Source organism: Crocodylus siamensis, chromosome 3 (genome assembly GCF_052110815.1).
Source record: "Crocodylus siamensis isolate JL-2025a chromosome 3, ASM5211081v1, whole genome shotgun sequence".
Classification (NCBI taxonomy): Eukaryota; Metazoa; Chordata; order Crocodylia; family Crocodylidae; genus Crocodylus; species Crocodylus siamensis.
Genome location: NC_143397.1, coordinates 174,047,982 through 174,075,720, shown reverse-complemented (window position 1 = coordinate 174,075,720; position 27,739 = coordinate 174,047,982). Strand labels below are relative to the sequence as shown.

Sequence of the window (27,739 nt, the reverse complement as noted above, 5' to 3'; positions counted from 1 at the left end):
GTACCTAGTCATTGCCTAGGGAATCAAAGTAACCAGAAATGATGCTGGCCATATTGCTTTGTGCACCACCAGCTGCAGACACCTGCATGCCTTAGGCACGGAGCCAAATGAGCTGCTTAGGCTCAGGTTTGGTTTCATTTAGATATTCACCACCATAGTGTAAAATACAGTGCTGTATAAATTAGGGATATATGAGGGCTTTATATTGCACAGAGGACACCTTAAGCTATTTCCCAAGGCAGCTGTATAAAGAAACAAGCACAGTTTCAGGCATCTCAAGCAAAGGATGACTAAATAATCTGATTCAGTAGATCTGCTGGAAGCATGCAGCTATGTTCCATCACCTGCTGAGATCCCTGTAGCCACTAGTGCACAACATCCTGGTGGAGCAGAAGACAGAGCAAAGTGAAAAAATAAAATGGGATCAAAAAATGAAGAGGGAAATTTTAAACTCGAAGCACTGCAAACATAACTGCCTTTGTAACCAGAGAGTATCGTAAAGTTACTTACCTAAAACTACCACACAGAACTCATTTCCTCTAATCTTGGATGCACAAATTGCAACAACATAATCTGGTAGTTTTTGCCGATGTTTCATTTCATTGAGGGATCTCAGAGTCTCCGAAATACCTTCAGCCAAAGAATTCTGGGTAATCACCACATGCACCATGTCCCGAGATACACTGGCAATTAACCTAGCAAGCCAAGGGAGCTGACCTGGTGACACTGAGACACACTGAGTGCTCATTTGCAAGGAGCGCTCTCTCAGTGTGAACTCCTGCATAGCTTTCAGCATGATCTGTTCAAACTCTTCCCTGAGTGGTATCTGGTCAGGACCTATAATTAAAATAGAACATCTCTTCATCACAATATCGTTGCATTAAAAATAATCAGTCATTTGCCCACCTGGATTTAAGACACTCTTTTAGACTCACCTAGCATTTTTTCACATTTTTTAACCTGAACACATTCTCACTGTTTAATTGTAAAAGTTCTATTTTTAAACAAAAACTGCCTCCTCCCTAGCTTCTCTCTCCTCTACAATCAGGCTACTAAAAAATAGATCAAGCAAAGGGAGAGAAGAAAATTTGTACTCTTTAGGTGAAATGGAAGCAATTTATCTATATTATAAATACAGCATCCAGTGGTCCAGGGAACAGGAAGTCCAATACTCACCCTTTAATCATGACAATGCAGTATGCTAAAACTTGAGGACTGGCCTGAAATATGCTTTTTCTATCACCTCTCCAAGTAAACTGAGTTTGGAAATTACTGGGTAATTGAGTAACACGATTTAACAAAATATCAAGCTTCTGATCAAAAGAATTGTAAGCATATCTAACACTTGAAATGGACTTCCGACATTGATTACATTAGTTTTAATTGGTGAGTTATAGCAGTATCAATTCCCAAAATAATTCAGTTTTATTAGCATTTTCTCACTAGTATGAATCTAACAAGATTAAATATAGCCAACTTCCAAAGATATCCTGAACAGACAAAACTGTACTCATAAATGAAAAAGAAGAAATACCCAAGTTACAAATTGCCAATATTCCATATTAGCGCCACAGGAAACTGATGGATAGTCTAGCAATTTGTTCATCTGTGCAAATATATGAAGTATATGAAATGCATGTTTTCATGTTATGCTTATGTCAGGACAAAAAAACAGGGGTGAAGGAAAGAGAAGTTAATGGAAAGGAAAAAGTTGACTGAGAAGTAGGAAAATAAATTGGTAAATGACCTACTGTAAAAGTCAGCTAAGGGTGCAAACAAGTAATTCATCACTCTCAGTTTAGGTCTAGCTGACTTACTTTAAGCTGTTAGGAACAGTACAGCCCTGGGGTTGTGCTGAGAACATATGCAGGTCCTGTGTTAACCCTTTGTAGATTTGGTTAACCTTTTATTGATCTAGTTCACCTCAGAATGTGAACTTAGATCAGGCATGCCATCTTCTGGGCAATTTATATCCTGTGAACATCTGCACAATCTTGGTTATGTCAATCTAAATGTAATGCCTGTATGTATCCTAAATGTCAATGCAGAACCAGCTTTTCTACTGGATTATCACCACCAACATGAGTAGGACAAATCTAATTTTCTGAACGTCAGGCAATTTTCACTTTTGATTTGAGGCAAAAGGTCCTGACAAATATGATAATGACACAAAATGGGTAAAACTCTGTATTTTCCATTCCCCTTCTGTAGAAACATGTTTGTATCTTCAAAATTGTCTCAATGCCTCAGCTACACCAAAGCATCACATCCATCTCTAAAAATCTGGATTAGCAGGAAAATGATGGCTGATGTTCTGTAGTGAAAATTATTACCATCACAAGAAAATGTAAAAAGTCTGCAACATGCTAAAGAAAGAAGCCTAAGACTGCACAGAAACAAAAGCAAAACTGTGCTGAAAGTGACCAATTATGTAGCTTACAAGTTCTAGACTGAAAGAGTGAAAACACCCAAGGAAGACAAGGGTAATTGTACAAATAGAAAGACACAAAATACAGAATGCTGTAAAGAGAGCTGAGGTGATGTTACCCGGAGTTCCTGAAGATAAGATAGCCAAATGCAAAATCTATAAGAGTATAGGAAACAGCCTGCAAGAACCGCTGAAACCACATACATTTCCTGATCACACTGGTTCAGGAAAGATCATCCCCTATTAAAGGACTACCGTCAAGTTATTTTAAAAATTAAGCCATCGCAAAAAATAGTGAGTGGCAATGTAAGAACCCACTGTAAAATTTCAGTTTGTTCTACACGAATTAACAACAAGTATTAACCCACAATCCCAACTGGCTCATTTCTTCAGTTCTCTTAGCTGTCTGCTCAAGTATATCATGTAAAGTGCTTATTATGCACAGACAAAAGAGGTAGAAAGAAAATAACTCAATTTCAAAAAACCTAGAGGGTTCCAGGGTTCCACAGTGCATTCCCATCCACATAATGATGCTTTTCTGATTCACGTGTTCAGAGTCATAGGCAATAGGATAAATACGTGAGAACCAATGTCTAATAAGTCTCTCAACCCAAAGAAAATTAATTCTGAATTAGCTAAATAAGATACATTAGGACAGAAGAAATATTCTGACAAGAATGCCAAACAATTACCCCACACTGCTAGTAAGTGAAAATATGATGTTTCAAACAGAAAACACCTGGCAACTTGCCAAAGAACAGTCAAAGCCACCAGGAGTGGCAAGCAAAAGGACCAGTAGCTTATCTACCTTTGCTGCTGTGGTAGTAAATTTAGTTGGGCTTCTGGCCTACTTGACTAGGAAAACAGACAAAGATCAGAAGAGCTGATACTGCTTATTTCAGTTGCATGTTCTGTGATAAGGAAACCTGCATGCCTTATTACCCTGTGCACAGATGTCCAATTAAGTAAACTTGTTTTGTTTTCTCCAAGGTCGTATTTTTTTCTCTTTATCTGTATTAAGTATAAATCTGCTTAAAAACTTAGAGAGGAGGAGGATTCCTTTGAAACAGACAAGTGGGTGATTCCCCTTGCTGTCTGGAATCCTCCCTGTGATCACAGTATAGCCCTAAATAAAGAAAAACTGGCTCTATCAGTTCTGATTCAACCACAATGAGAAGTTTGATTTCTTCCACAATTTGGTGCCATGACTTGGATAGAGACACCCAGAGTGATCAGCTGGGACACAGACATCTCTTTACTGAAGCCCTGGTGCCAAACCAAGGTAAGAGACCTTTTGAAATCTCTACTGGGGCTTTTCAGTGACAGGCTGTCTCTGTGTCTTCCTGATTCACTGCTTGAGGCTTACCCTATCCAAACTTTTTTTTTCTGCCAGAACTGTCAGACCCACTGTGTAAGTAGTCACTGTGAGTAGAAAGAATTAAGGTTAAAGACTCTGTGTTGCTGTTGTCAATGAAAGTATTTCCCCGTGTGAATTAAGTTCTGTAAAGAACTATGAGGTCTCTCTGAGGCCAGAGTGGAAACCTTGTGCAGCTGCCCCAAAGACAACAGATTTGTTCTGTGTGCTCTTCGAAAGCAAGGGTGCAAGGTGGAAAATCTTAGAGTGTGAGTGTTTTCCACAATAAGCATTGACCAAGGCTGAAACTAAAGAAATGCTCTTGTACCTCATGCCTCAATGCAGAAATTCCCCTGTGTGGAATGAGTGCATGAATTGAGAAATATGAGCCACTGACCAGGTCTGAGACTAAGGTTGGGTTCAGCTGCCCCAAGGCTGTCCGGAAGGGCAGTTTTGAATGCAAGGGAGCCCAACTGGAACCTCGTGACCCAGTGCACAGGTTTACACTTTCCCCACCCTCATAAATGAGCTGTGTCTAACCGTAAGTAACTGCAATGTGTGCTGTTATTGCAATGGAGTCTCATCTTTGGACATTAGCCATAGCATCTCTGTGCTGCTAGCAAATCTCACAACCTGACCAGACACCCTGAATAAGCCATTCCTTTATGAAAGACCTGTGTGAATTGAGTTTAAAGATATAGGAAGCAGAAAGTCTAAAGATGTACTGGCTCCGCCAAAAGGGACTCCAGCATCGTACATGTATGCACACTATGGCCATAAAAGTTGTAAGTTTCTAGACAAATGGAATTGGTATACCAGAGATGATTTTAGCCGGCAGTTACCCCTGGAGGGAACATTTGATTTAAGTAAAATTGTTCATCTCCGCAGAGACCTTGAGTTAAGAGGTAGTAATATACCACAGACTCAGCGGGACGCGTTTTTTGATCGGTATGAAGAAGCTTTCAAAAGATGTCAAGAATCTCAAGTTCAGAGTCTTAAGGACTCCCGAGAGAAACTGAAATCTCAGATAAAGGAATTAAAACAGAAAGGTGCACCAAAAGGGGGCCCCACCATCAACAATACCATCAGCACCAAAACAACTTTATCCACAAATAACTGGATTGAATGAATCTGCAAGAAGACATCATTGATTTTCTTAATGTGCCACCCCCATATCAGTCCCAGGCACAATCTGAACCTGAAGAAGTCTAAAGTAACCAAATAGATTCTTCCAGCAGGATTAGCCCACCTCACCAGGAAACTATCACTCAACTACTCTCATCTGCCCCAGGGCATGCCCACGTCCACCCGAGGCATGGCGTCTGTCTCCTGAAATCTCAACCCCCTCCTCTTGCTTAAGGTCTGGTACCCAGTATGGTCCATCCTCTTCTTTAAAATCTAAAAAGGCTCAGTTTATGGCTTTACACCAACTTCCAGGGCAAGGTCCAAATGGGAAAACTACAATCACAGTCCCTGTCCCCTGGACCCTAGGAGATCTCCTAAACCTTGTTAAATAATTTCCCAATATCAGGAAGGAACCCCAGAAATTTAGAGATGAATTGAAAACTGTAATCCATTGTTATGATCCAACATGGGCAGATTTGAACCAATTAATGAGAAGTGTTCTGCCCTCTGAGGTCTGCAACTGCCTCATCGCACAGGCTACTTGGCCTACTCAAGACCCCGGAATAGAAGATCACTTAGCAGATGCCCGAAGATGCCTTCTTGAGGCTGTACTTAAAATGTGCCCCAGGAAAACTTACTGGGCCAAAATACATAACTGTAAACAAAATAAAGGAGAATCCCCAGCAGACTACATGGACCGCTTAAAACTAGTATTTGAAAGACATTCTGGTATTGAAAATGCAGCTGAAACTGCCCCAGAAGCAGTTGCTTCCACCTTTGTCCACTGACTTCTTTCTAAAGTCCAGGAACAGTTGTGCACAATTGCTGTAGGTTGGCAGACTAAGCCACTTGCAGAACTAGTCACCATTGCAAATCATTGTACAACCTGCCAGGAAAAGAAAAAGGAATCCACAGAAACTAAGCTAATGTCATTACAATTACAGACTTTAGGCAGGGGCAGAAGTTGAAGTTTCCATCAAGGACAGTTCAGAGGCAGGAGACGTGGTCACAGGATGAGACGAGGAGGATTTCAGTCCCAAAATAATGACAGTTGTCATTATTGTGGCCAACCAGGACACTGGAAGGCTCAATGTTCTCACTGGCCTGGCCAGGCGGGGATGATGTTTAACCCGCCACCACCTCCTCTCACTCAATTCTCTGTCCTGAATCAGGGAGCTTCCTGTTAGGCCAGCCTGAGGAATAGTAACATCACCACAGCCCCGCTTCTCCCACTTAATCAAGGTGATCCCTTCATTTCCTGCGCAATAAATGGCATCTCTACAAAATGTTTAGTAGATACCGGGGCAAGCCGCTCTACTCTTCGAGCTGAAGAATTTTCCACAACTCCCCTCTCCTCTGCTGTTGTAAACACTGTAAGAATTTCAAATCAAATAGTTCCTCATCCTGTTTCCCAACCATTACATGTTTCTCTTGGTCCTGTTTCTGATCAACATGCCTTTCTCCTTAGTCCTTGTTCTCCTGTTAATTTGTTAGGCAGAGATTTGTTTTGTAAACTCAGCTGTACTATCTGTTGCTCTCCTAATGGTGTTCATTTAGATGTCCCCTGTGATAATAAAATAGCTGTACTTGCCGCTTTAGCTAGCTCACCACCTGAGCCTGAGCTCCCTGATCTTTCTGTGTTGCAAAAAGAAATCATAAAAGCTGTCCCTCCATTTCTCTGGTCCCAGCATGCTAATGAAGTAGGACAAATCCATACTGCCCAGCCTGTAAAAATTAGATTAAACCCAGCTAAGCCTTTACCCAAAGTTGCTCAATACCCTTTACGTCCAGAAGCCAAAAAAGGGATACACCCTGTTATAATTGCCCTTTTAAAGCAAGGTATCATTGTCCTGACTAAGAGCCCTCATAATACGCCTATTCTTCCTGTAAAAGAAACCTGGAAAGAATACCTATCGCTTTGTACATGACCTCCGTGCGGTAAATTCTGCAGTTTTACTGACTTTTCCTGTTGTACTAAATCCAGCTACTATCTTGTCCTGTATTCCTCCTAATGCTTATTTTACTGTTGTTGACTTGTGTTCTGCATTTTTCTCTATTCTTATACAACCTGATAGCCAGCTTCTCTTTGCATTTACCTATCAAGGACTTGAGTATACCTGGACGAGATTGCCCCAGGGCTGTACTGAATCCCCTTCTCTTTTTTCTCAAACTCTGAAGAAAGATCTAGATGACATGATATTTAAAGAAAACTCTGTGCTTGTGCAATACGTTGATGATCTGCTGTTAGCATCTACCTCCCTTGAAACCTGTAAAACTGATTCTTTAACTCTCCTCACTTCTCTTGCCCTAAAAGGCCATAAGGCATCTAAAGAAAAGCTACAACTTTTTCTTCCTCCTGTCCACTATTTAGGTCATGATATTTCTGCTGGAGGATGACTGCTTTCCTCTTCCAGAATAGAAGCTATTCTTAAAATCCCTAGACCAACTACTGTGTCCCAAATGCGTACCTTCCAAGGCATGGCTGGCTACTGCTGTCAGTGGATACTCCGCTATGCTTCTATAGTCAAGCCGTTGCAAAATCTGACTCTTGTTAATACCCCTGAGCCTTTACCCTGGACTTCAGAGATCAAAGTCGCTTTTGCCTCTATTAAACAAGCTCTGTCGCAAGCTCCTGCCTTAGGTTTAGTATAATGGGGAAGGCCTTTTATTCTTTTTTGTCATGAAAAGGAGGGATTTGCACTTGCAGTACTTACTCAGACACATGGAGACAAGCTCCATCCCATTGCTTATTATAGCTCTACTCTTGACCCTGTTACAGCTGGATTTCCTCCATGTCTCTGTGCTGTAGCTGCAGCTGTTGAACTTTGCTCTACCCTTGTATTAGGTTCTCCCGTTACTGTTGCTGTCCCACATGCTGTATCAGCCCTTTTACTAAAAACAAAAACCCAACACCTTTCAAATGCTAGATTAACTAAGTATGAAATCTTGCTTCTCTCTGCTGGAAATGTCTCCCTAACTAGGTGCCCTGTTTTAAACCCTGCTTCCCTATTACCTACCCCTTCAGATGGTGAGCCCCATGACTGCATTTTTGCTACTGCTCACCTAACAATGTCCCGCACTGATCTTAAGGACAACCCCTTGCAAAACCCAGATCTAGTATTCTATGTTAATAGAGCATGTCAAAGAAACTCAGAAGGTTCCCTTGTTGCAGGATATGCAGTATGTTCCCAATATGATGTTACAGAAAGCCATCACTTACCTAATGTGTATTCAGCTCAAGTTGCCAAGCTTGTGGCCCTCACCAGGGCTGGCACCCTAGCCTCTGGTGACTCTGTTAATATTTATACTGATTCTCGCTTTGCTTTTGGCATTGTACATGATTATGGTCAACTTTGGAAACAAACAGGCTTCCTCACTTCAGGAGGTGCCAAGCTTAGTAATGGTTCATACGTAAATGCCTTGTTAAATGCTTTACAATTACCTTCTGCTGTTGCTATTATTAAATGCCAAGCTCACCAGAAACCTTATAATGATGTTACATGTGGAAATGCTCTGGCAGATTCCGCTGCCAAAGCTGAAGCTATTTCCACTCCCCAGGCTACGCCTGTGTTTTTGTCTATTCCAACTAACCACGTCTATTCCATTGGCAAGTCTTCACGACATTGCCCTCCTCCAAAATCAGGCTCCTGAACCAGAGAAACATACCTGTAGACTGGCTGGGTGTTTGTTACACCCTGACCAGCTCCCCAGATGGCTGCCTGGTTGCCCCAGTGGTCCCTCTTCCTCATCTTGCTCGCATACACCATGGCATGGCACATGTGAGCACAGGGGGGATGATAGAAGCTGTTAAGCTTGATTGGTTTGCTCCAACTTTTCCATCTGTGGCTCAACAGTACTGCCACACCTGTCCTATTTGCCAAGCCCATCATGTGGAAAAGCCTGTAAAAACCAAGAAGGCAGCACATCCCCCACCTTGGGGACCATTTGTAAATTTACAATTAGATTTTATTCAAATGCAGAAATGTTGTTCTTATGAATATGTTCTTGAAAAATAAACTGGCCAAAATTTGTCCTGAGACACACCTAAAATGGCCAGATGCACTTCCCATAGCCCTTGTGAGAATGAGATCTACTGACAACCGAAAGACTAGGCTTAGCCCACATGAAATTTTAATGGGAAGACCCATGAGGCTCCCTGCCTCGCCACCTGTTCCCTCCCACTTTTGCAATATACATTCACTTGATGATACCATTCTAGACTATTGTAAAGCACTAATGAAGTGTGTTAAGGCTTTTCATTCACAGGTACAGGCAGCTCTCCCCATAGAATCAGATGAGCCGTGCCATTCTATCCTGCCTGGTGACTGGGTCTATATAAAAGTCCATCAATGAAAGTCATTGCTGGAACCTCGCTGGAAAGGCCCATTCCAGGTACTCCTGACCACCAACACTGCAATAAAGTGTCAAGGACTCCAGACATGGATCCACACTTCACACAGTAAGAAAACATCAGCCCCATTAGACCCAGTCTCCTTCATATCAATTTTGTAATCAGCCTCCACAGACTAGTAGTGAGCCTAGCGCCTGCCAGCAGGAGAGCTCAAGACCAGTAGTGAGCCAAGTGCCTATTGGTGACGAGGATTTGCCACTACAGAGCGAAGAGGATGTGCCCCAACGATATCACTATGCCCTTCGGGACAGGAAAAAGGCCTCTACCTAGTTCCTGGTTCCCAAGGTAGAGAGTTGGTTAGTCGTGATTTGACTAGTTCTCAGTATTTCTTTTTGGGCCATCTTATATGAACTTGACTCATCAGTTATAAAAAACTCTGTAAACCAAACTACACTTCTGCACTGACAAAGAAGATCATTTCATGAAAATATGTTCTTGTCTTTAGTTAATCAAATTGGGATAGATTTAAATGTCTCTCGTTGTTGGATATGTAGTCATGTCCCTATCTATTCTACCGGAGGAATACCCATGATACTGGTACCCTTGAATGCAACTCAGATGTTAGCCCCTTACTATTCAGATTTTCATGGAAATGAAACTTGGCAGAATATAAGTTGCAACCAGTCTGACTATGTATGATTAGCATATGCCATATGGAAAGTTCTGTTGGACCTGTAATGGATCTCATGTTGCAGTAGGAGTCAGTAAGTGCAAGGTAGAATTTAAGATAAATGGTGCTTGGTTTTCTAATGGTTCCTGGATATCTAACTATTCCCCTGTAGGTCAATTTTCAGGCTATTATTCAGAATGGATGATGTCCCCATGCTGTAATACAGGCAGATTTACTGCATTAGCTGTTCACTATTTTGTGTGTGGAGATAAGGCCTATAAAAATCTTCCCTCTGGTTGGAAAGGTATGCGCTACATCTCTGCAGCATATCCTGCCTTTACTATTAGGTATCACTTACCTAAAGGAAGAATTCTCAATGTTTGCGAAATTAGAGAAAATCAAAGGTTTTGGGGTATAATGTTCCCCAGCTATGGTTCAGCTTAGCTATGTCCGAGATAAAGAAAGTTGCAGCATCTCTGAAAAAGATTGCTAATGCTACTGCTGATAGTGTTGATAAAATAAATACAGAAATGAAGGAAATAAGGCAAATGACATTGCAAAACCAACTTGGCGTTAGATTGTATACTAGCCAGCAAAGGAGGAGTCTGTGCTTTAACAGGTGAAGAATGTTGTACTTATACTCCCAATAATTCAGAAGAAATCCAGGATTTAAGTAAACATATTTGGAAAGAATCAGCTAAATTGCATGAGTCAGATAGTTGAAATTTGAGTTCTTGGGTTAGCTCTATTTTCAGTTCCTTAGGCTCTATTGTCATTCATAGTTTGTTATTGTTTGTTGTTTTTACTGGAGTATGCCTAGTGTTTATGATAGTACAGTGTTGCAGCACGTGGGAATCCGGCTTCAGCCACATGATGCTCCGGATGGGACGGATTCAGCTGGGTCAGCACCGGCCAGGAAAAGCGGCATGCAGCTGAAGTCGGCTTCCCATGTGCTGCTGGGGACAGGAGGAGCCTGCCTGGGTCTGCACCGGCCAGCAAAAGCGGCGACAGAGCAGTGTGCCGCTCACGACAGGAGAAGCCCGGCTGGAGTGGCAGGGGCTCACCTGAATTTTCTCCCTGCCTACACCAGTCAGTCCCGAGCGGCACATGGCTCCGCCGCCGCTTCTGCTGGCAGTGCCGACCTGGCCGACCGCCTCCCCTCCTCCTCCCCAGCAGGACGTGGGAATTCGACTTCAGCTGTGTGCTGCTCCGGATGGGAAAGACCCGCCTGGGTCAGCACCAGCCAGCAGAGGCGGCGGCAGAGCCAGGTGCTGCTCAGGACTGACCAGCGCAGGTAGGGGGAAAACGCAGCTGAGCCCCAGCTGCTCTGGCCGGGCTCATCCTGTCCTGAGCAGCATATGGCTACTCCTCTTCCCACACGCACCGCGTCAGCAACATCAAGCTGATGCGGTGCGTGTGGGAACCTTGTCCCTTCCCCAGCCCTTCAGCAGCCATTAGGAAGCTACTGAGGGGCTGGGGGAGGGACAAGGGGTGGGAACGAAAGTAAACAGTGTTTACTTTTGTTTCCCATCACAACACTGCGGGCCTCAGACAAAAGCTTTGTCATTCAGTAATTGGGAATATGCAGGAGTTGAGGGATATGGTATATAGATTTTTATTTTTCAAGCATTTTGTAGAAATGTATACCAGGGAATATAATTTTTTACCAAATACTGAAGCGTGGTTCAAAAAAAAAAAAAAACCCCAAAAAACCCAGAAAGGCTGATTTTTCTACTGAATTTTCATCCAAGAGAAAGAAGCTCCATGAGAAGGACTTCTCAGATGTTTGGAATATTCTTGGTAATTTTGCAAAAGGAGCAGTGTATAGAATATTAAATGTGTATACCATATTACGCCTGGGATGTGCTGTCCAATTTTGCAGTGTACTTTAGAAAGCAAATAATAACTTTACAAATAAGTGAGCTAAAATGTAAAGGTCCCCTGGCCTATAAAGGATGCTAACCAAGCCTCTGTAAATTTTCTAAACACATTAGAAAATGAGCTAGGTCATTTTGTAAATAATCAGTTATCTATACAATATGTGATTCTACAAACACTTATGTGGATGGAGAAGTTTGCTCAAGTAAGCAGTTATGTTGAAGTCAAGTGGTTATACTGAACTCTGCATCAGTCTTCCCTTGAAACTTCCTTGTTTCACAGCCATATCTCCCTTGAAGTGGGTGGAATTACTCAAGTAGCCTGCCCCCTGTGAATGCTTACGCCTTTCTCAACTGGTTAGTCAGTCTCTCAGGTGCTACACTACACTACCTTCTGCCTCACCAGACTAAGCATCCAAGTGTCTCTTATATGTACATTTTTGTGGGTTTGCCCCCTGCAAGGTTCATGTAACTAGCTGACCAATGCATTACTATCATCAAAGTACTTCAGCAAAAAACATGTGCAAGTAACTTTCTATCTCCTCCTGTGTGCAAACAATATACTGAGAGCTATGTGAGAACTCCTATCATCATACAAAAACTTTAACCAGTACCTGAGTAAGAAATTTCTAAATCAAGAGAAAAAAACATAACAATAGTTATCTAGAAGAGAGAACCTGTTGCCAGACATAGGCCCCCCCTCCACACATTACAGGTTTCACATAATTAACTGGTTAATTGTGCAATTGCCTTGAGACCATCTACACATATAGAGTACCTGTCAAGTCATAAAAAGCTTCAACCAACTATGAAGTTAGACCCTGAAAATCATAGGATAATAGTAATAGAAAATTAGAGTCAGAAAGGACCTCAGGAGGTCATCTAGTCCTCAAAGCAGGACCATCCCCAAACTACATAATCCCAGCAAAGTCTTTGTGTTTACCTGGGTCTTAAACACCTCTAAGGAGGAGTTTTCACAACCTCTCTGGGTAGCCTGCTCCAGTGCTTTACTACCCTCCTAGTGAGAAAGTTTTTAATACAGTAAAATCTCTGCTATCTGGTACTTAACCAACGGAAATACTCCATTAACTGTAGTTTCCGCACGGCTGGGGGTGAAGCTTGCATGCAGCAGGTGCTGCTGCCACTCACCACCCTGCCCCTCCACAACTCTGCTGGCTGGATGAGTGGGGGGGGGAAGGGAGAAGCGGGGGGAGGGGTGCAGGGGAAAGCATCTACCACCCTGTGCTGCCACCACATCCCCCTTCCCCTGCTTCCACGTTATCTGAAAATCCTGCCAAGTTATTTCAGATAACCAGAGTTTTTATGTAACCAGCAATCCCCTTACCCCAGGGATGCCAGGTAACAGAGATTTTACTGTATCTAACCTAAACTTCCCTTGCTACAACTTGAGACCATTATTCTGTCATCTGCTACTACTGAGAACAGTCTAGCTCCATCCCCTTTGTAACCACCCTTCAGGTAGTTGAAGACTGCTATTAAATCCCCCCTTAGTACAAATAAGTGAGCTAAAATGTAAAGGTCCCCTGGCCTATAAAGGATGCTAACCAAGCAACAGATTCCGTTTTTAAATCAGAGAAAATGTGGATTTCTCTTTTTAGCAGAGAAATCTGAGCCTCAGCCTCTGAGGCAGCCAAGGCCAGGCTCAGGCTCAGGCTCAAACTCTCCCTTTGCCCCTTGACCATGGAGGTAAGTGGGGCTGTGGGGCAGGGCTGGGGAAGATGGTTGGGGGCTGAAGGAGCAGGGGGTGCTGCCAGTCCCAGGCAGCACATCGCAGCTGAGAACAGGGCCAGGGGGTGAGGGCAGGGGTGCCCCTCTGAGGGGGGGGCTTTGCGTGAAAGTGATACAGGGCGCAGTGTGGTGGTGCCCACCATGCGCAGGCCTCACACATGCCGCCTGGTTGGATGCCCGGGGCGGGGAGAGGGAGGCTGGCATGCGGCCGGAGCACAGCTCTGTGGCCGGCTCTGCAGCCACAGCGAGGGGCGGGGGCTTGGGCTTGTGGGCGGCCCCACAGGCAAGCAGCAGCAGCTTCCTGTGCCAGCAGTGACTGCCACTGCCTACAAAACTTTCTGCTGCTGCCGTAGACCTGTGCTCGGAGCCGTGTGGCCAGTGGCAGCGGCGCAGTGTGGGGTAGTGGTGGCTGCGTGCCGCCCAGCCACCACCATGCTGCTGCTGCCACCTGGCGGCTGGCACAGCTCTGAGCACAGCTCTATGCCAGCAGCAGGAGGTTTTGGAGGCAGTGGCCATCACCGCCATCATGGGCCTCCAGGTAAGTGGCAGTGGTAGCCACATGCAAGCCCAAGCCCACGCCCTCCCCATCCTTCACCGTGACTGCAGAGCCAGACATAGAGCTATGCTCTGGCCGCATGCCAGCCTCCCTCTCCCCCTCCCCCGGGCAGCTGGTTGGGCGGCACGTGTGTGGCCCTCACATGGCAGGCACCACCATACTGAGCCCCGTATCACTTGCCCGCAAAGCCCTCCCACAGAGGGGTACTCCTGCCCTCACCCCTGGCCCTGCTTCCCAGCTGCAATGTGCTGCCTGGGGCCAGCAGCACCCCCTGCTCCCTCAGCCCCCAACCATCTTCCCCAGCCCTGCCCCACAGTCCCCAGGCCCCACTTACCTCTAGGATCCAGGGGCGAAGGGCATGGTTCCGTAGTAGCACCGCTTGCCCACCAAGTCCCCCCACCCTGCATGCAGCCACCACTCCCCCACACCACTGTGGAGCCATGCAGATGGCTGCGGGGCATGCCACTGCATGCAAGCCCCCCATTTCACCCCCCGGGCTGGGCGGCACATATGTGGCCCGCACACGGTGGTTGCCACTGCACTGCTGCAGCTGTGCCCTGCGCCACTTGCCCAAAAATACATTCAGGTGGCCGTGGGATGGTAGCACAAGGTGCAGTGGCAGAGTTGTGGTGGTGGCCTCCACATGCGAACCTCCTGTTCTTCCCTTTCCCCCGCCTTGCCATGCCTCTTTCCCCCCCACACACACTTACCTGCTGGGGTGGGTGTCAGTGTCTGTGTCTGCATGTCTGTGCATCTGGGGGGGCTGTTGTGAAGGGCATCAGGAGGGCTATTGAGACTGTGGGGGGGAGTGCAGGGCACCAGCATCAGTAGGAGGGCCTGTGGGGGGCCTTTAATTTTTATCCTGGAATTTGGATTTTTAATCAGAGAATCTGCAATTTTTAATCAGAGAAAACCAGGACCTCTGCTCATCACCAGCCTTTTTTGGGCCATTGCCTCTCTCCCCAGGCCTGCCTCACTCCTCTGTATTCACTAGCTTGGCTTTGGGCACCTTGGCTCTCCAACCTCCACTGCCCCTCTCCAGGAAACAGGCTCACCTGCTCCTGTTTCCAGGCCTGTCTGTTCCAAGGTCTGGTTGGTTCCTGGACTCAGTGTTACTTACCCCAGCTTGGCAGTGATCAGGAGCCCTGCTGCCAGAAGCTCCTCCCACACTGGCACTCAGAAGTACACTGCCTGACCAGCTCAGGCCCTGGGCTTTTATGCATCAAGCCCTGTCACCTTCCCATCAGGTGACCATCTCATCAGCCCCCTGCCACACCTTCAGGCTACTTCTCAGGCAGCCTCTCCTCTTAAAGTGACAGGAGTGCACCAAGTACCCTGTCACACTTTGGACTTCTCCTTATTGAACCTCATGACATTTGGCCCAGTCCTCCAATTTGTCTAAGTCACTGAATCCTAGCTCTACCCTCTAGCATATCTGCTACTACCCCCAACTTGGTATCATGCACAAACTTGCTGATGGCACTCTATGCCACCTTCCAGATTGTTGATGAAAATCTTGAGCAAAACCAGTTCCAGGACCAACCCCAGCCCTAGGACTTGACACCAGCTACCAACTAGACATTGAGCCATTGATTATTGCTCTTTGAACCCAACAATCCAGCTAGTTTTCTATCCATAATCCATTATTCCAGCCCATACTTCCTTAGATTGCTTGTGAGAATATTGTGGGAGACCATATCAAAAACCTTGCTAAAGTCAAGGTATATCACATCCACAGTCAGGTTAGTCAGGCATGACTTGGCCTTGGTAAATCCATGCTGACTGTTCCTAATCACCTTCCTCCCCTCCAGGTGCTTGGAAATGGATTCCTTGAGGACCCGCTCCATGAACTTTCCAGGGACTGAGATGAGATTGACCTATCTGTATTTTCCCAGATTCTCCTCTTTTTCTTTCTTAAAGACGGGTAATATATTTGCCCTTTTCCAATCATTTGGGACCTCCCCTGATTGCCACGAGTTTTCAAAGATAACGGCCAGTGGCTCTGCAATCACATCAGCTAACTCAGTACCCTTGCATGCATTGCATCGGGCCCCATGGACTTATACACATCCATCTTTTCTAAATAGTCCCCAACCTGTTCTTTCACCACTGTTGGTTGCTCACCTCCTCCCCAAACTGTGCTGCCTTTCTTGTTACCCTGCACGTCCCTTGCTAGCTGCAACTCCAGTTGCACTTTAGCCTTCCTCATTTCATTTCTGCATGCCCGAGCAATTCTCTTATAGTCCTCCTTAGTCATTTGTCCAAATTTCCACTTCTTGTAAGCTTCATAGTTTCATAGTTGGTAGGGTGAGAAGGGACCTAAGCAGATTATCTAGTCCAACTCCCTGCCATGGGCGGGAAAGGATGCCCCCAGCTAGGTGACTGTCTAGCCTCCCCATGGTAGGGGCAAGCACCACTTCCCTTGGAAGTTGGTTCCAGCTCCTAGCCGCCCTGACAGTGAAGTAGTGCCTCCTGATATCTAATCTGAATCTACTCTCAGTCAACTTATGGCTGTTGTTCCTTGTTACCCCCGGTAGTGCTCAGGGGAACAGGGACTCTCCCACTGCCTGCTGCTCCCCTTTGGCAAGTTTAAAGGTGGCCACCAGATCCCCTCTCAGCCTTCTTTTGTGGAGGCTAAACAGGTTCAGGTCCTGTAGCCTCTCCTCGCAGGGCCTGCCCTGCTGCCCCTAATCATGCGAGTGGCCCTCCTCTGGACCCTCTTGATGCTGTCCACAGCCCTCCTGAAATGCGGCACCCAGAACTGGACACAGTACTCCAACTATGGCCTGACCAATGTCGCATAGGAGGGGGAGGATCACCTCCTTGGCCCTGCTTGTGATGCATCTATGGATCCCTAACAAGGTGCGGTCAGCCTTCCTGACCGCATCCCCACATTGGTGGCCCATGTTCATCTTGGAATCAATAGTGATTCCAAGATCCTTCTCTGCCTCTGTGCTGATGAGAAGGGAGTTCCCCAGCCTGTAGGTATGCTGCTGGTTCTTCCTCCCCAGGTGCAACACCTTGCACTTGTCAGTATTGAAACCCATCCTATTCTCATACACCCACCTCTGTAACCTGTTGAGATCTAGTTGTAGCCTGTGCCTCTCTTCTAGCGTGCTCACTTCTCCCCACATCTTAGTGTCATCTACTAACTTGAACAAGAAGCTTTTCACCCCCTTGTCCAAATTGCCAAAGATGATATTGAACAGTGCAGGCCGAAGACCGAGCCCCGGAGAACCCCACTGCCCACATCTCTCCAGGTCGAAAATGACCTGTCCACCACCACTCTTGGGTGCAGCCCGTGTGATGGCCAGAACCAAAGAAATTAATAAGCAATAAATATGTGCTTCTTGGAGGCATTTGGAACGTTTGTCTAACATGAAGCTTGTATTTTTGTAACCCACAAATGTAACTTGTAACTGTTTGTGGAACTGACTAGGCCTCAAAGACAAAGCTATAGCTGTGAAATTAGCTGACCTAATAGTTCTTTCTCGCTCAGAATTTAGCCTTGATGATGATAAAAACGATTCAACTGCCCAGCTTATCTAGTACATTTCAAAAAGGACATCTCAAAAAAGCATAGTCAGAGAGTTTTGAAGGGGCTGGATTTAGGCAGAGTAATGTTAATTTTAAACCTAAAGACGTGTTGCAATTTGCTTATTTGATAAACCCAAGCTTGGGCAGTAACTTATTATAATAATTTCTAATACCTATTAACCCCATAGGATAACAGCTATAAAGCAATATTATGAATGGCTATATAACTAAAAAATTAGCATAATTAGAATATAAAAGAACACATGCACCCTTGGGAAGGACGGAACAGAAGGGTCACTGCTGTCCCATACCCCACGGAACTCTCTTACTCCCTGTGACAGTGAAGACCAGATCCTGACTGAGGGGCTTCCACCGGTATCCTTCGAGCAGCCCAGTTCAGAGACGTCTGACTTCGCTGATTCTACTTGCTGTGCATCTTCTAACCGAGGGACTATTGATAAGTTACTAACCAAGTGGGAACTCTTGGTTAATTTATCTGTTTTCTTATCATTGTCAATTTTAATCTGTATTGTTATGTTGTCTGCTTATTAGCTTAACCTTTTTATTAACTATTATATATGCAAACTATATCTTTTGTTGTCATAAGTAAAATTCATTCCTTTTTGTAAGTGAAACTTGTCATTTCTTTCCTTTCCAACATCACCTTCTCAATCCTGAACCAAAAAGCCCAGTGGCTAATAAAGTTGCAGCGCTCAGTCAGTCTGCAACTAAACTGATATTAGTTCAGGCCTGTCAGCCAATTTGTGACCCATCTGACTGTGTAGGCATTGACACCACAAACGCCTAATTTTTTAATGAGGATGGGGTAAGAGACAGTGTTGAAGGCCTTCCTAAAGTCCAGAAAGATTACGTCCACCGCAACACCTGCATTCAAGGCTTTTGTGACCTGGTCATAGAAGGCCACCAGGTTGATCTGACAGGACCTGCCTCTAATGAACCTAAACATAAACTCCCCTGCTGGCCCCTTGCAGATATGCTCCTGGAAAGTTTTCTCAAAGAGCTTCCCCAGGACTGAGGTAAGACTTATGGGCCTATAGTTTCCTGGGTCCTCTTTCCTTCCTTTTTTGAAAATGAGGACCACATTGGCCCTTTTCCAGTCATCAGGCACCTCACCAGAGCACTACAAGTACTTGTAAAGCGTGCCAGGGTCCTGAAATGACCTCTGCCAGTTCCCTAAGCACTCTGGGGTGGAGACCGTCGCTTCCTTCTTGTGTTTCAGCTCATTGAAAAATTTCCTGCTAAACCAAGCTGGTCTTCTGCCATATTTGCTAGTCTTTGTACATTGGGATGATTCATCCCTGTGCCCTCAGTAAAGTTTCTTTATAGTATAACCTGCTCTCCTGGACTCCTTTTCCACTCAGACTGGCCTGCTCATCAGATCCCTAAGTAAGTTGAAGTCTCATGCATCTTATCCTCCTGGTATAGTATTCTATAGCAGACATTCATCACAACATCACCCTTGTTGCTCTCCCCTCTGACCTTAATCCAGAGACTTTCAATAGGCTTGTCTCCAGTTTCATACTGGAGCTCTTAGCAATCATACAGTTCTTTTACATAAAGAGCAGCTCTTCCTCCTCTGCCTGCCCTTCCTGAACAGTTTATACTCATTCCTGACAATGCTTCAGTCATGCAAGCCATCCCACCAAGTCTCTGTTAATCAAATTGAATCTGTGACTGTGCAAGGACTTCCAATTCTTCCTGCTCATTTCCCAGGCTCTGTGCATTCAAGTACAGACATCTGAGGTAACCAGCCAATTGCCCTGCTTTCTTCTCTTGCCCACTTCTGGTTGTGCTTTTTCCAGGTCATCCCTGCTTTCCAACTTACCTCAGGGTTTTGGTCTCCTTCCTCTGGTAAACCTAATTTAAAGCCTTCCTCACTAGATTAGTGAGTCTGTCTGCAAAGATTTTCTTCCCTTCTTCATCAGGGGTATCCCACCTCTTCCTAGAAATCCCTCTTCTTGAAACAACATCTCATGGTCAAAGCCAAAGCCCTGCTGGCATGAGGTAGTAGTCAGAGGGCTGGATGAGTCTCGGTAATCCTTCCATGACATCTCAGATCTGGGCTCTAGGCAAGCAGAGGTCCTCCCAAGACAACAGGTTGAGCCAGCAGATCAGGGCAGCGGTCAGTACACATATATACAAGCTTTAATTTGCACATGTAGCAGGGTCTCCCCCTGCAGGGCTCCCAGCCTCAGGGGTGCACCATGCCCAGCCAGAGCTGGAGTTCCACAGCTGAAGGGGCTCTCAGCCCCAGCAGCTAGTGACTGGGTCCCACCATGTAAAACACCCAAGGCTCAGAGATCACAGCAGCTGTCTCAGCTCCCTATGGGAGCTTGCTCCTTGCAGTAAGACACAATGGGAGCTAATGCACAATCCCAGAATTGTAACGTAGATCCCACTGCATCTTTACCTACACATGTAGAAGCATCCTTATATATACACATTTGTTTGTAATCAATTTATTGCACAAGATATTTCATCATAACCCAACAAGAGAAACTACAGAAACTCCAAGAAATATCTGTCACGCTATTACAATAATATCTGATTCTCAAAGAAAGGAATACCAGTCTCCACACATCACATACCAGTATCCTATTTGGAGAGCCAGGATTCCCCTTTCTCCCATCCTATCCTCTCTGTAAAAATTAGCCTAGCTCCTTTCGCTTTCCTTCATATCCAAACTTGCTGTGGAACTCTGCTTCATTCTTCCGCTACAGAGCATAACCTGTCCAATTATTATCTGCTCTGGTCTGCAGAGCTCTTCCCATGATCTCTGAGATCATGTACAGCACACAGTAGACATTGCTGCTCCTAAATCCTCCACGACCGATGCATATCCAACCTCTTCTTGAACACCTCCAATGAAAGAGATTCCACAACTTCTCTAAGCAATGTATTCTACTGCCTCATTGTTTTAACAATAAAGATGTATCTGACAGCCAATCTAAACCTGCAATTTCAGGCCATTACTGTGTGTTCTAACTGTTGTTTGTCCATGGCAGTCATAAATAAATTACTCCAGCCACAAGTGGGGGAAAGTACTGCCAGACTGACAAGCATGGAATATATTGTAAACCTAAAGTAAAACTATACATTCATTGCCATTAGCAGATTAAAGAAAAAGTAACTTTAGCTGTATATCACCAGATTCAACACGTCTCACATCCTGTCCACTCTTTTTAAAAATGACTACAGCATAACACAGACTGCAAGATTCGCAGGGAGCTTGCATTTCCAGTTTCTGGGTAAAGCCCATCGCCTTTCTGATAGCTTCCCTGAGAATGTGCTGTACTGACTATTGTGTCAGGTTCTTATTTATGTTTCTTTCCTGGGTAGTGGCTAAGGGGGGTGGCCTTTAGAGGAGGTGAGGAGATGGCCTTCCTTCCTCCATAGCCTTCTCCATGTTAGATTCAAAGGTGTCCTCACCAAATGTAGGTTGCTCAGCATTAATAGGTCCTGGCTGGTCAAGATTGCCATTTTCTTGTGTAGCACTATTGGTCATCACTATAAGTTACAAAACTGATGGTTCAACAAAAGGTGGGGCTCCAACTGTTGCTTCTGTGCTCTGTTTGGTAGTCACTCCTGTGCTCTTTTCACAGATAAACAAGAGTCCATCAGCATTTCCAAGTGCCTTTGCTCTTTTTTATTTAATGTCATAAGTGTAACTAGCTAAGAAAAGACCAGTGTTGAATATGTGCTGCATTTATCCCAGTTGACACTCCTTGACAACTAAGACTAAAGATTGGTGATCTGTAATCAATGTAAGCTTTCTCCCATATAGTATTGGTGAAATGTTTTCACTCCAACACCAGAATTAAAGCTTTTTTGTCTGTCTCTGCATAATTCCATTCTGTTGCTGTAAGTGATTATGATAGACATGCTATGGGTTGGTCACGGTCATGGCATGTGATATAACAGCTCCAATGCCATATGAAGACGTATCATATGCTAGCTTGATAGACAATGATAGGCCAAAGTGAACAAGTACCCCACCAGATACGACCAGCATTTTGCTTTGAGAGAGCTTTCTGACACTTGTGACCACACCCATGTGTGGTTCGTTTGCAACAAACAACAGAAAGGATACAGTACAGTTGCTGGGTTTGGTAAAAATCTACTAAAATAACTGATAAATCCTAGAAAATATCTAAGTTGTGAAGCACCTTTTGGCTATGGGTCTTCCAGAACTGCTTTAATCTTAAAATATATGTAATCTTAAAAATGTATGTGTTCTTGGAATACTCTGTAATACTAGATCCATTGCTCACTGCCATATAGCAGGAACAGAGGCTATACCAAATATTAATCTATTATACTGGTATAACGCTTTCTGTGTATTTATGTTAAAATAAACATTTGAATCTCCATCTCTAAGTAAACTTTCACTAAAGCAATTTTGCAAAATCTCTATCCCCCAGCTAATGTGGAAAAGTATCTTCAATTTGAGGTAGAGGATATTTAGAAATTATCAGTACAGGGTTTACAGTAACCTTAAAGTCCCCCCTCACACTGTACCACATTCTTTTACAATTGAAAAAGAATGCAGTACACAGTATGCCCCATTCACTCTGATCTACTTTTGAAAGTACTTTTGAAACTCTTTCTAAGCTTTATAATTCTGCATCTATCTTGGCACACAGAATGTAAGGAACTGGATGAGCTTTGTGAAACTTGGCCTAAATGTTTTCATCTATCATTATCCTAGCTTGGAAATTTTTTAAGTTTCTATGCCTTCCCTGAACAATTTGGAAGCCTAGTGCAACAACCCTTCTAATTGATGTTTAAGTTTTTGCAGGGGTCTCTGAAAGTGCCTGCAGCATCTTTGCACAATTCTAATCCAGTGGAATCTCTTAACCATTCACAACCCCACAGAGCATTTCCCTTCTTTCAATGACATGTAAGCTGAAGAGGTGCTGCTTATTGTTATAGTCTACCAACACTGATCCTTTAGTATAATTTTCTCTACTGTGTATGTTTTTAACAGCACTGGTATCTTCCTTAATTTTGTTTTTTTAGAATTTGTTCACAGCCTGAATACAAGATAACAGAAACTGTATTCAACTTCATTTTAAGGGTTTTCCCAGAAACCCATGGTGAGCAAGTGTGCTGCCAGACTGGGAGGCACAAAATATATTGTGAACATTAAATAAAACTAAGCATGCACTGGCATTAGCAGATTCAACAGAAGGTGACTTTAGATTTACATGTGCAAATTCAGCATATTCACATCTCATATTGCTCTCTGCAACAAAGGAGAAAAGAGGTTTTCAATTTTCTTTATGGCAGTCCTTCAGATATTTGAATATTGTTATCATGTCCCTCCTTAATCTCCTTTTCTGAAAGCTCAACATTCTTAGTTCTCTCAACCTCTTTATCGTAGTCCCCTGAAGCCCCCCCCCAACCTTTTTTTTTTTGGCCCAGCTTTGGACCCTAGTTTCTTGTAAAGGAAAAGCACTTCATAGTTTCAGCCCAGGCCCTAGCGGACAACTGAACCTAGTCCAGAACTGAAAGCAGAAATTAAAACAGACAGATCACATTTATAAATTGTGGGGCAATAGTGGAAGGATTATTCAAACTGTTGGGCATATTTCAGCCTCTCGTAAATAACTGTAGCACATCAGAGAGACCAGTACACTGGGGAATCGTACAGTATCTAGAATTGTTCAGAGCAGGTCTACTCTAAATTTTGGTGATTCTACACCACAGAGGAGAGTGCATCTAATATGTACTTGCCACTACTGTTTATGCTTATATTTATTATCACTAAATTTGACACCAATTTAGGGAGAAGGTCTCTAACAAAAAGTAAAAGAATCACTAGACTGCCTTAAAAGCCTATTTAGGAGTATATATTAAATAGACTAACAAGAATTAAATCATTTGTTTTAGTTTGCACAAGAGAGTTCATTTTCATGTAAATACTTAATCCCCTAAACAGTGGTGACATCTCCAAGTATCTGTCATGGAACTGAATAAAAGATGGAATGGTCTGAGAAAGATATCTGAAGGTTTGATATCTTAAGCAAATGAGATATTTGTCTTTCAAAGTGAGTATGGATTTTCACACAAGTAACCTGGTGAAACATCACAGGAGAAGGCAGAGACAGCATTATCCTTTTCCCATTCAACTCATCTTTAATTTGATTCACAAAGTAGCCAAGTCACTGACTCTAGATGGAGCTATGAATCCCTTTAAGCCAGACAGAGAGCAGAATGTTGGCTGCCTACATAAAGCAGGGTTAATTTTGATATACAAGGTAAAAAAACCAAAGAGAGTCATGAGTAACAATTGAAATTAATATGAAAAATGGCTTACCTAGCCGGACGAGATACTGGATAGTTAAAAGAATCATGTTCTCCACAGTTAGTAACTGACTGCCAGTCAAACCCAAAAGATCCAAATCCTTGTTCTCTAGCTGTGGACTCTTGTAACAATTTACCAGCAAGGGACTTACTACAATGTCCCCAACATTTCCATAGAAATAGGGTAAAGTGCCATAACCTTCAAAAATAAAAGCACTCAAGTTACTATGCAAAAATCTTGTGAATGCTATATTCTGTAACATCTACTTGAAGCCACATAGCGAATCATGGGCCATCACCATGACCAGACTTGACATTACAATTGAAGAAAATCAGATATATAATATAGGGCAAACCAGCACTGGCATGCGTCAATTCAGAACAGCACAAAAAGAACTGCAATTATCTTCCTCCCACCAGGAGGGTAATTTTTTTTTGTTACCGACAGACAAAAATTTAAGTCGTCTCCTCAGTTCTTATCACGATCCTTTAGGTACAAAACACTCACATTTCCAATAATGTAGTATCCAAACTCTGTGCAGCTACGGTACCTCAATCTTAATATGATAAAAGCAGTACGAATTGAAGCAGATGATATTTCAAATACTGCTGTATTGCTTTGATCAATATGACTTCTTATCTGCTTTTAAACTCTACTCTTGTGAACAGATTACACAAACATCAGCTACTGACAGAAGCTTTTCTGTATGGTAAAGTATGACAGACAGAAGAGACTAGTTCTTTTCTCCAAAGAACATTTCTCTTTTAAAAACATATTCTCGGCAGTGTTTGGTAGACCCATCAATGTTGGTACATCTGGTTCTGTGCTATTAATAGGACACTGTTTTCCAGGGACACTAACGTTTAGCCTAACAGAGGCTGGCCCTGGCAACTCTCCAGGAACCCAAAGGCTGTACTTAATTTGCACTTAAACTGAAATGACTTCAAGCACTGCCGTCTTTAATAAGGAAATGCAGTCTTGGAAATTACAGAATAGTATTCTGGGGCCCAGGATTTCTCCAAATTGTGTTCCCATAAATGAAAAAATATAAATGAACTATAATCCTAACCTTGCACACTTTCCTCATGTAAGGAGCCCATTAAATCTCATGTTAAGGACTACTTGCTCAAGTAAGAACTTGTGTGAGTGCTTTCCGTCTACTTGTTCATAATTCATTCTAGGGATCATACTGGCATATCTGTTTCTGTTATACTCAAGGAGCTTTACACAAGGACAAAGGATTGCACTAAATTGAACAGACATGAAACTGCCTTTTGAAATGACACCAATTTCTAGTCTTAGATTTTAAAATTTTACTTGGGCATCACATCTCAAAAAGAGTTATTTACATTAGAAGTCATGTTTTTAAAGTAAAAGTAATATTCTTATACAGGCTATTAATAATGTACCTTGTACAGGTAAAAAGTTTTAAAACTCTGATTTAGGTTTTATAATTTGCACTGATTTTTATTTATATTACCCTGTACTCTGGGAAAAAGCTAGTCAGGTTTTACTTTTAACTGGTCACTTCAAACTAAATTTTCATTTCTGTTTCTCATGCCGTAGCACAGAGCTACAGAGTTGCAAACACTGCAGAGGAGTATACATTTGTTTTCCATTTGTTTTTATTTTAATTCCTTAGAAATATGTTTATTCTTAAATTTTTTAGAAATCTTTATAACAAAACCAAAATTGAGGGTAAATGTCGACTCTTGTGTATGTCAGGTCTTACTCAATTATTCAGATTACTCTATTTTTCATCATAAGAATTGCACAATTAACACAGGATGTCACTGACAGTCTTAAGAAACACAAGGACCCCATGCTGCACTGATGGGCTCAGCGTAAAACAGAGGTTTCAGTGCTACAAAAAATTCTATTTATTCAAGATGCAGAGTGTTATTCACAGTGTGAGGCTTACCTATCAGAATCACTGGTCTGACTCCTGAGTTATTCAGCAGGTTTTCAGGAACTATTACAGTCTCCCCTGCAGGGATGGGTTGAGGCTGTAAAATTCCAGTTAACATTGATTGAGGAACTGGGACTGACAAAAGGGGCTCTATAAAATAAAGAAAGAAAAACTTCCATTACTAAAAGTCTCATACTGTGATTTGGCCTTATGAACAAATAAAAACACTACTACAGATCACTAACTGCAATAAAATTCAAAATACTTTTGCACTTCCTTGTATAGTTGCAAGGAATTTAAATTAAGAACCAATATCCTTCCTTTGCCTCATCCCTAAAGTAAAACTTTATTTCTTTCTGACTACTGTATTGTTTATAGAAGAGGGAGATGAAAACCTAGATTTGAATATGCATGACTACCAAAGCCAAAAGCTAGGCTAAAAGTATTTACACAGGTCATCTTTCAGTGCTACCTGTCAACACAAAGAAGGGGGAGACCTTGCTAACTTTTCACCTACAACAGGTTAATTAAAAAGCCAAAGCACAGGCCAAAACCTCAAAGCTATTTGTATACCATCTCACACAGTTCTGAAGTAATGAAGACAAAAACTAGGCTTTAGTTGTGAAAAAAGCAACTGCATTTTTTCAAAAGGAAAAGGAAGCACAATGCCTCAATTTTTGTAATCAGTTAAGTATTAGCCATAGCTGCCTCTCTCACAGGAATGTTACAAGCTGTTTAAAGTAACAGATTTTGCAGTCATCTGTTGAAAGGTGCTATAAACTGTATTTTTTTTAGTTGTTTTTGTTTCTAGAGCCTTAACTTAGAACTTTCAACAGCAGAACAAAAACAACAGGGACCCACCAAAAATCTACGCAACTAATGCAACACGAGGCATGTAACACGCAAGTAAAGAGCAATATAGGTGGTAAGATGTCTTTTTAATGGCATATTGTTTGATCCTGAGCAAATAAATAACTTAAAAGCAAAAATTCTGCAACAAGGACCACTGATTCTGGATGCCCAAAAAGACAGGCATGCCCTGATTTCAGGTGCTGGCTTGGATGGATTAGGATTTACTAAAAGGGGGTGTGGCACACTGCCCTTCAGACCATGGAAGAATGGGGCAAGGCATGGCTGGAGCCCCTAGGTAGACAGGGGACACTAGGAAGCCAGGCAGGGAATAGGCACACAAAAGTGGGCAGGACTAGAAGCTGGAACTTGTATGGCACCACTGCTGTCCCCAGAGGTGCTTGTCACCTTGTGCAGCTGTTTAACACAGCCCCCAGACAGAGCAGGGCAGGAGCAGTATGGGGGCTCCTCAGGCATTTATAGACATGCTCTGGGGGCAGGGTGCTTTAATTAGCAAGGATCTGAGAGCCACACTAATTAAAAGCACCCACGGCATCTCATGTATCAGTGTACCTATGCTGAAAAATGCTGGCAAGGCACTTCAAACTAAAGCTCATTGAATGAGTTTTATTTTGAAGCACCCTGCTGCCATTTTTCAGTGTGGGGATGCTGATACACATGACACTGGAGTCTGCTGGAGCATAGTAATTACCTCGCTCCAGCAGGCTTGATTAATCGAGTCTGCCCCAACATGCTGTAGTTACAGCATGTCGAAGCAGCCTCCCTGCATGTGTGTAGGAGCCCCTCCTGCACCCAGTCAACCAGGAACAGTGACAGCAGCAGCAGAAGGGGGCTGTACCACAACAACTCCCTTGGATCTGCCCCCAGGGCCTAAGCCCCAGCCATTCCCACTGATTCTTTTTGGAGCTGTCGATACCTTGCACCTCTAAAACTTAGGTTCAAACTGAAAAGCCAAAAAACTGATGCTCTCAAAATCCTTGTTACT

At 43.5% G+C, this 27,739-nt stretch overlaps 1 protein-coding gene across 13 annotated transcripts in view; it reads right to left on the bottom strand.

The window, feature by feature from the left end:
- Positions 1–27,739, bottom strand: part of GREB1L (GREB1 like retinoic acid receptor coactivator) — a 245,122-nt gene that overhangs the window by 50,789 nt on the left and 166,594 nt on the right. For all 13 annotated transcript variants that reach the window (XM_090039779.1, XM_090039780.1, XM_090039777.1 and 10 more), the window contains 3 exons: positions 25,897–26,034; positions 23,988–24,173; positions 511–837 (listed from right to left, as the gene is read on the bottom strand). In XM_090039779.1, coding sequence (XP_089895905.1) covers positions 511–837; positions 23,988–24,173; positions 25,897–26,034 — 651 coding nt within the window. The remainder of the gene's footprint in view (positions 1–510; positions 838–23,987; positions 24,174–25,896; positions 26,035–27,739) is intronic.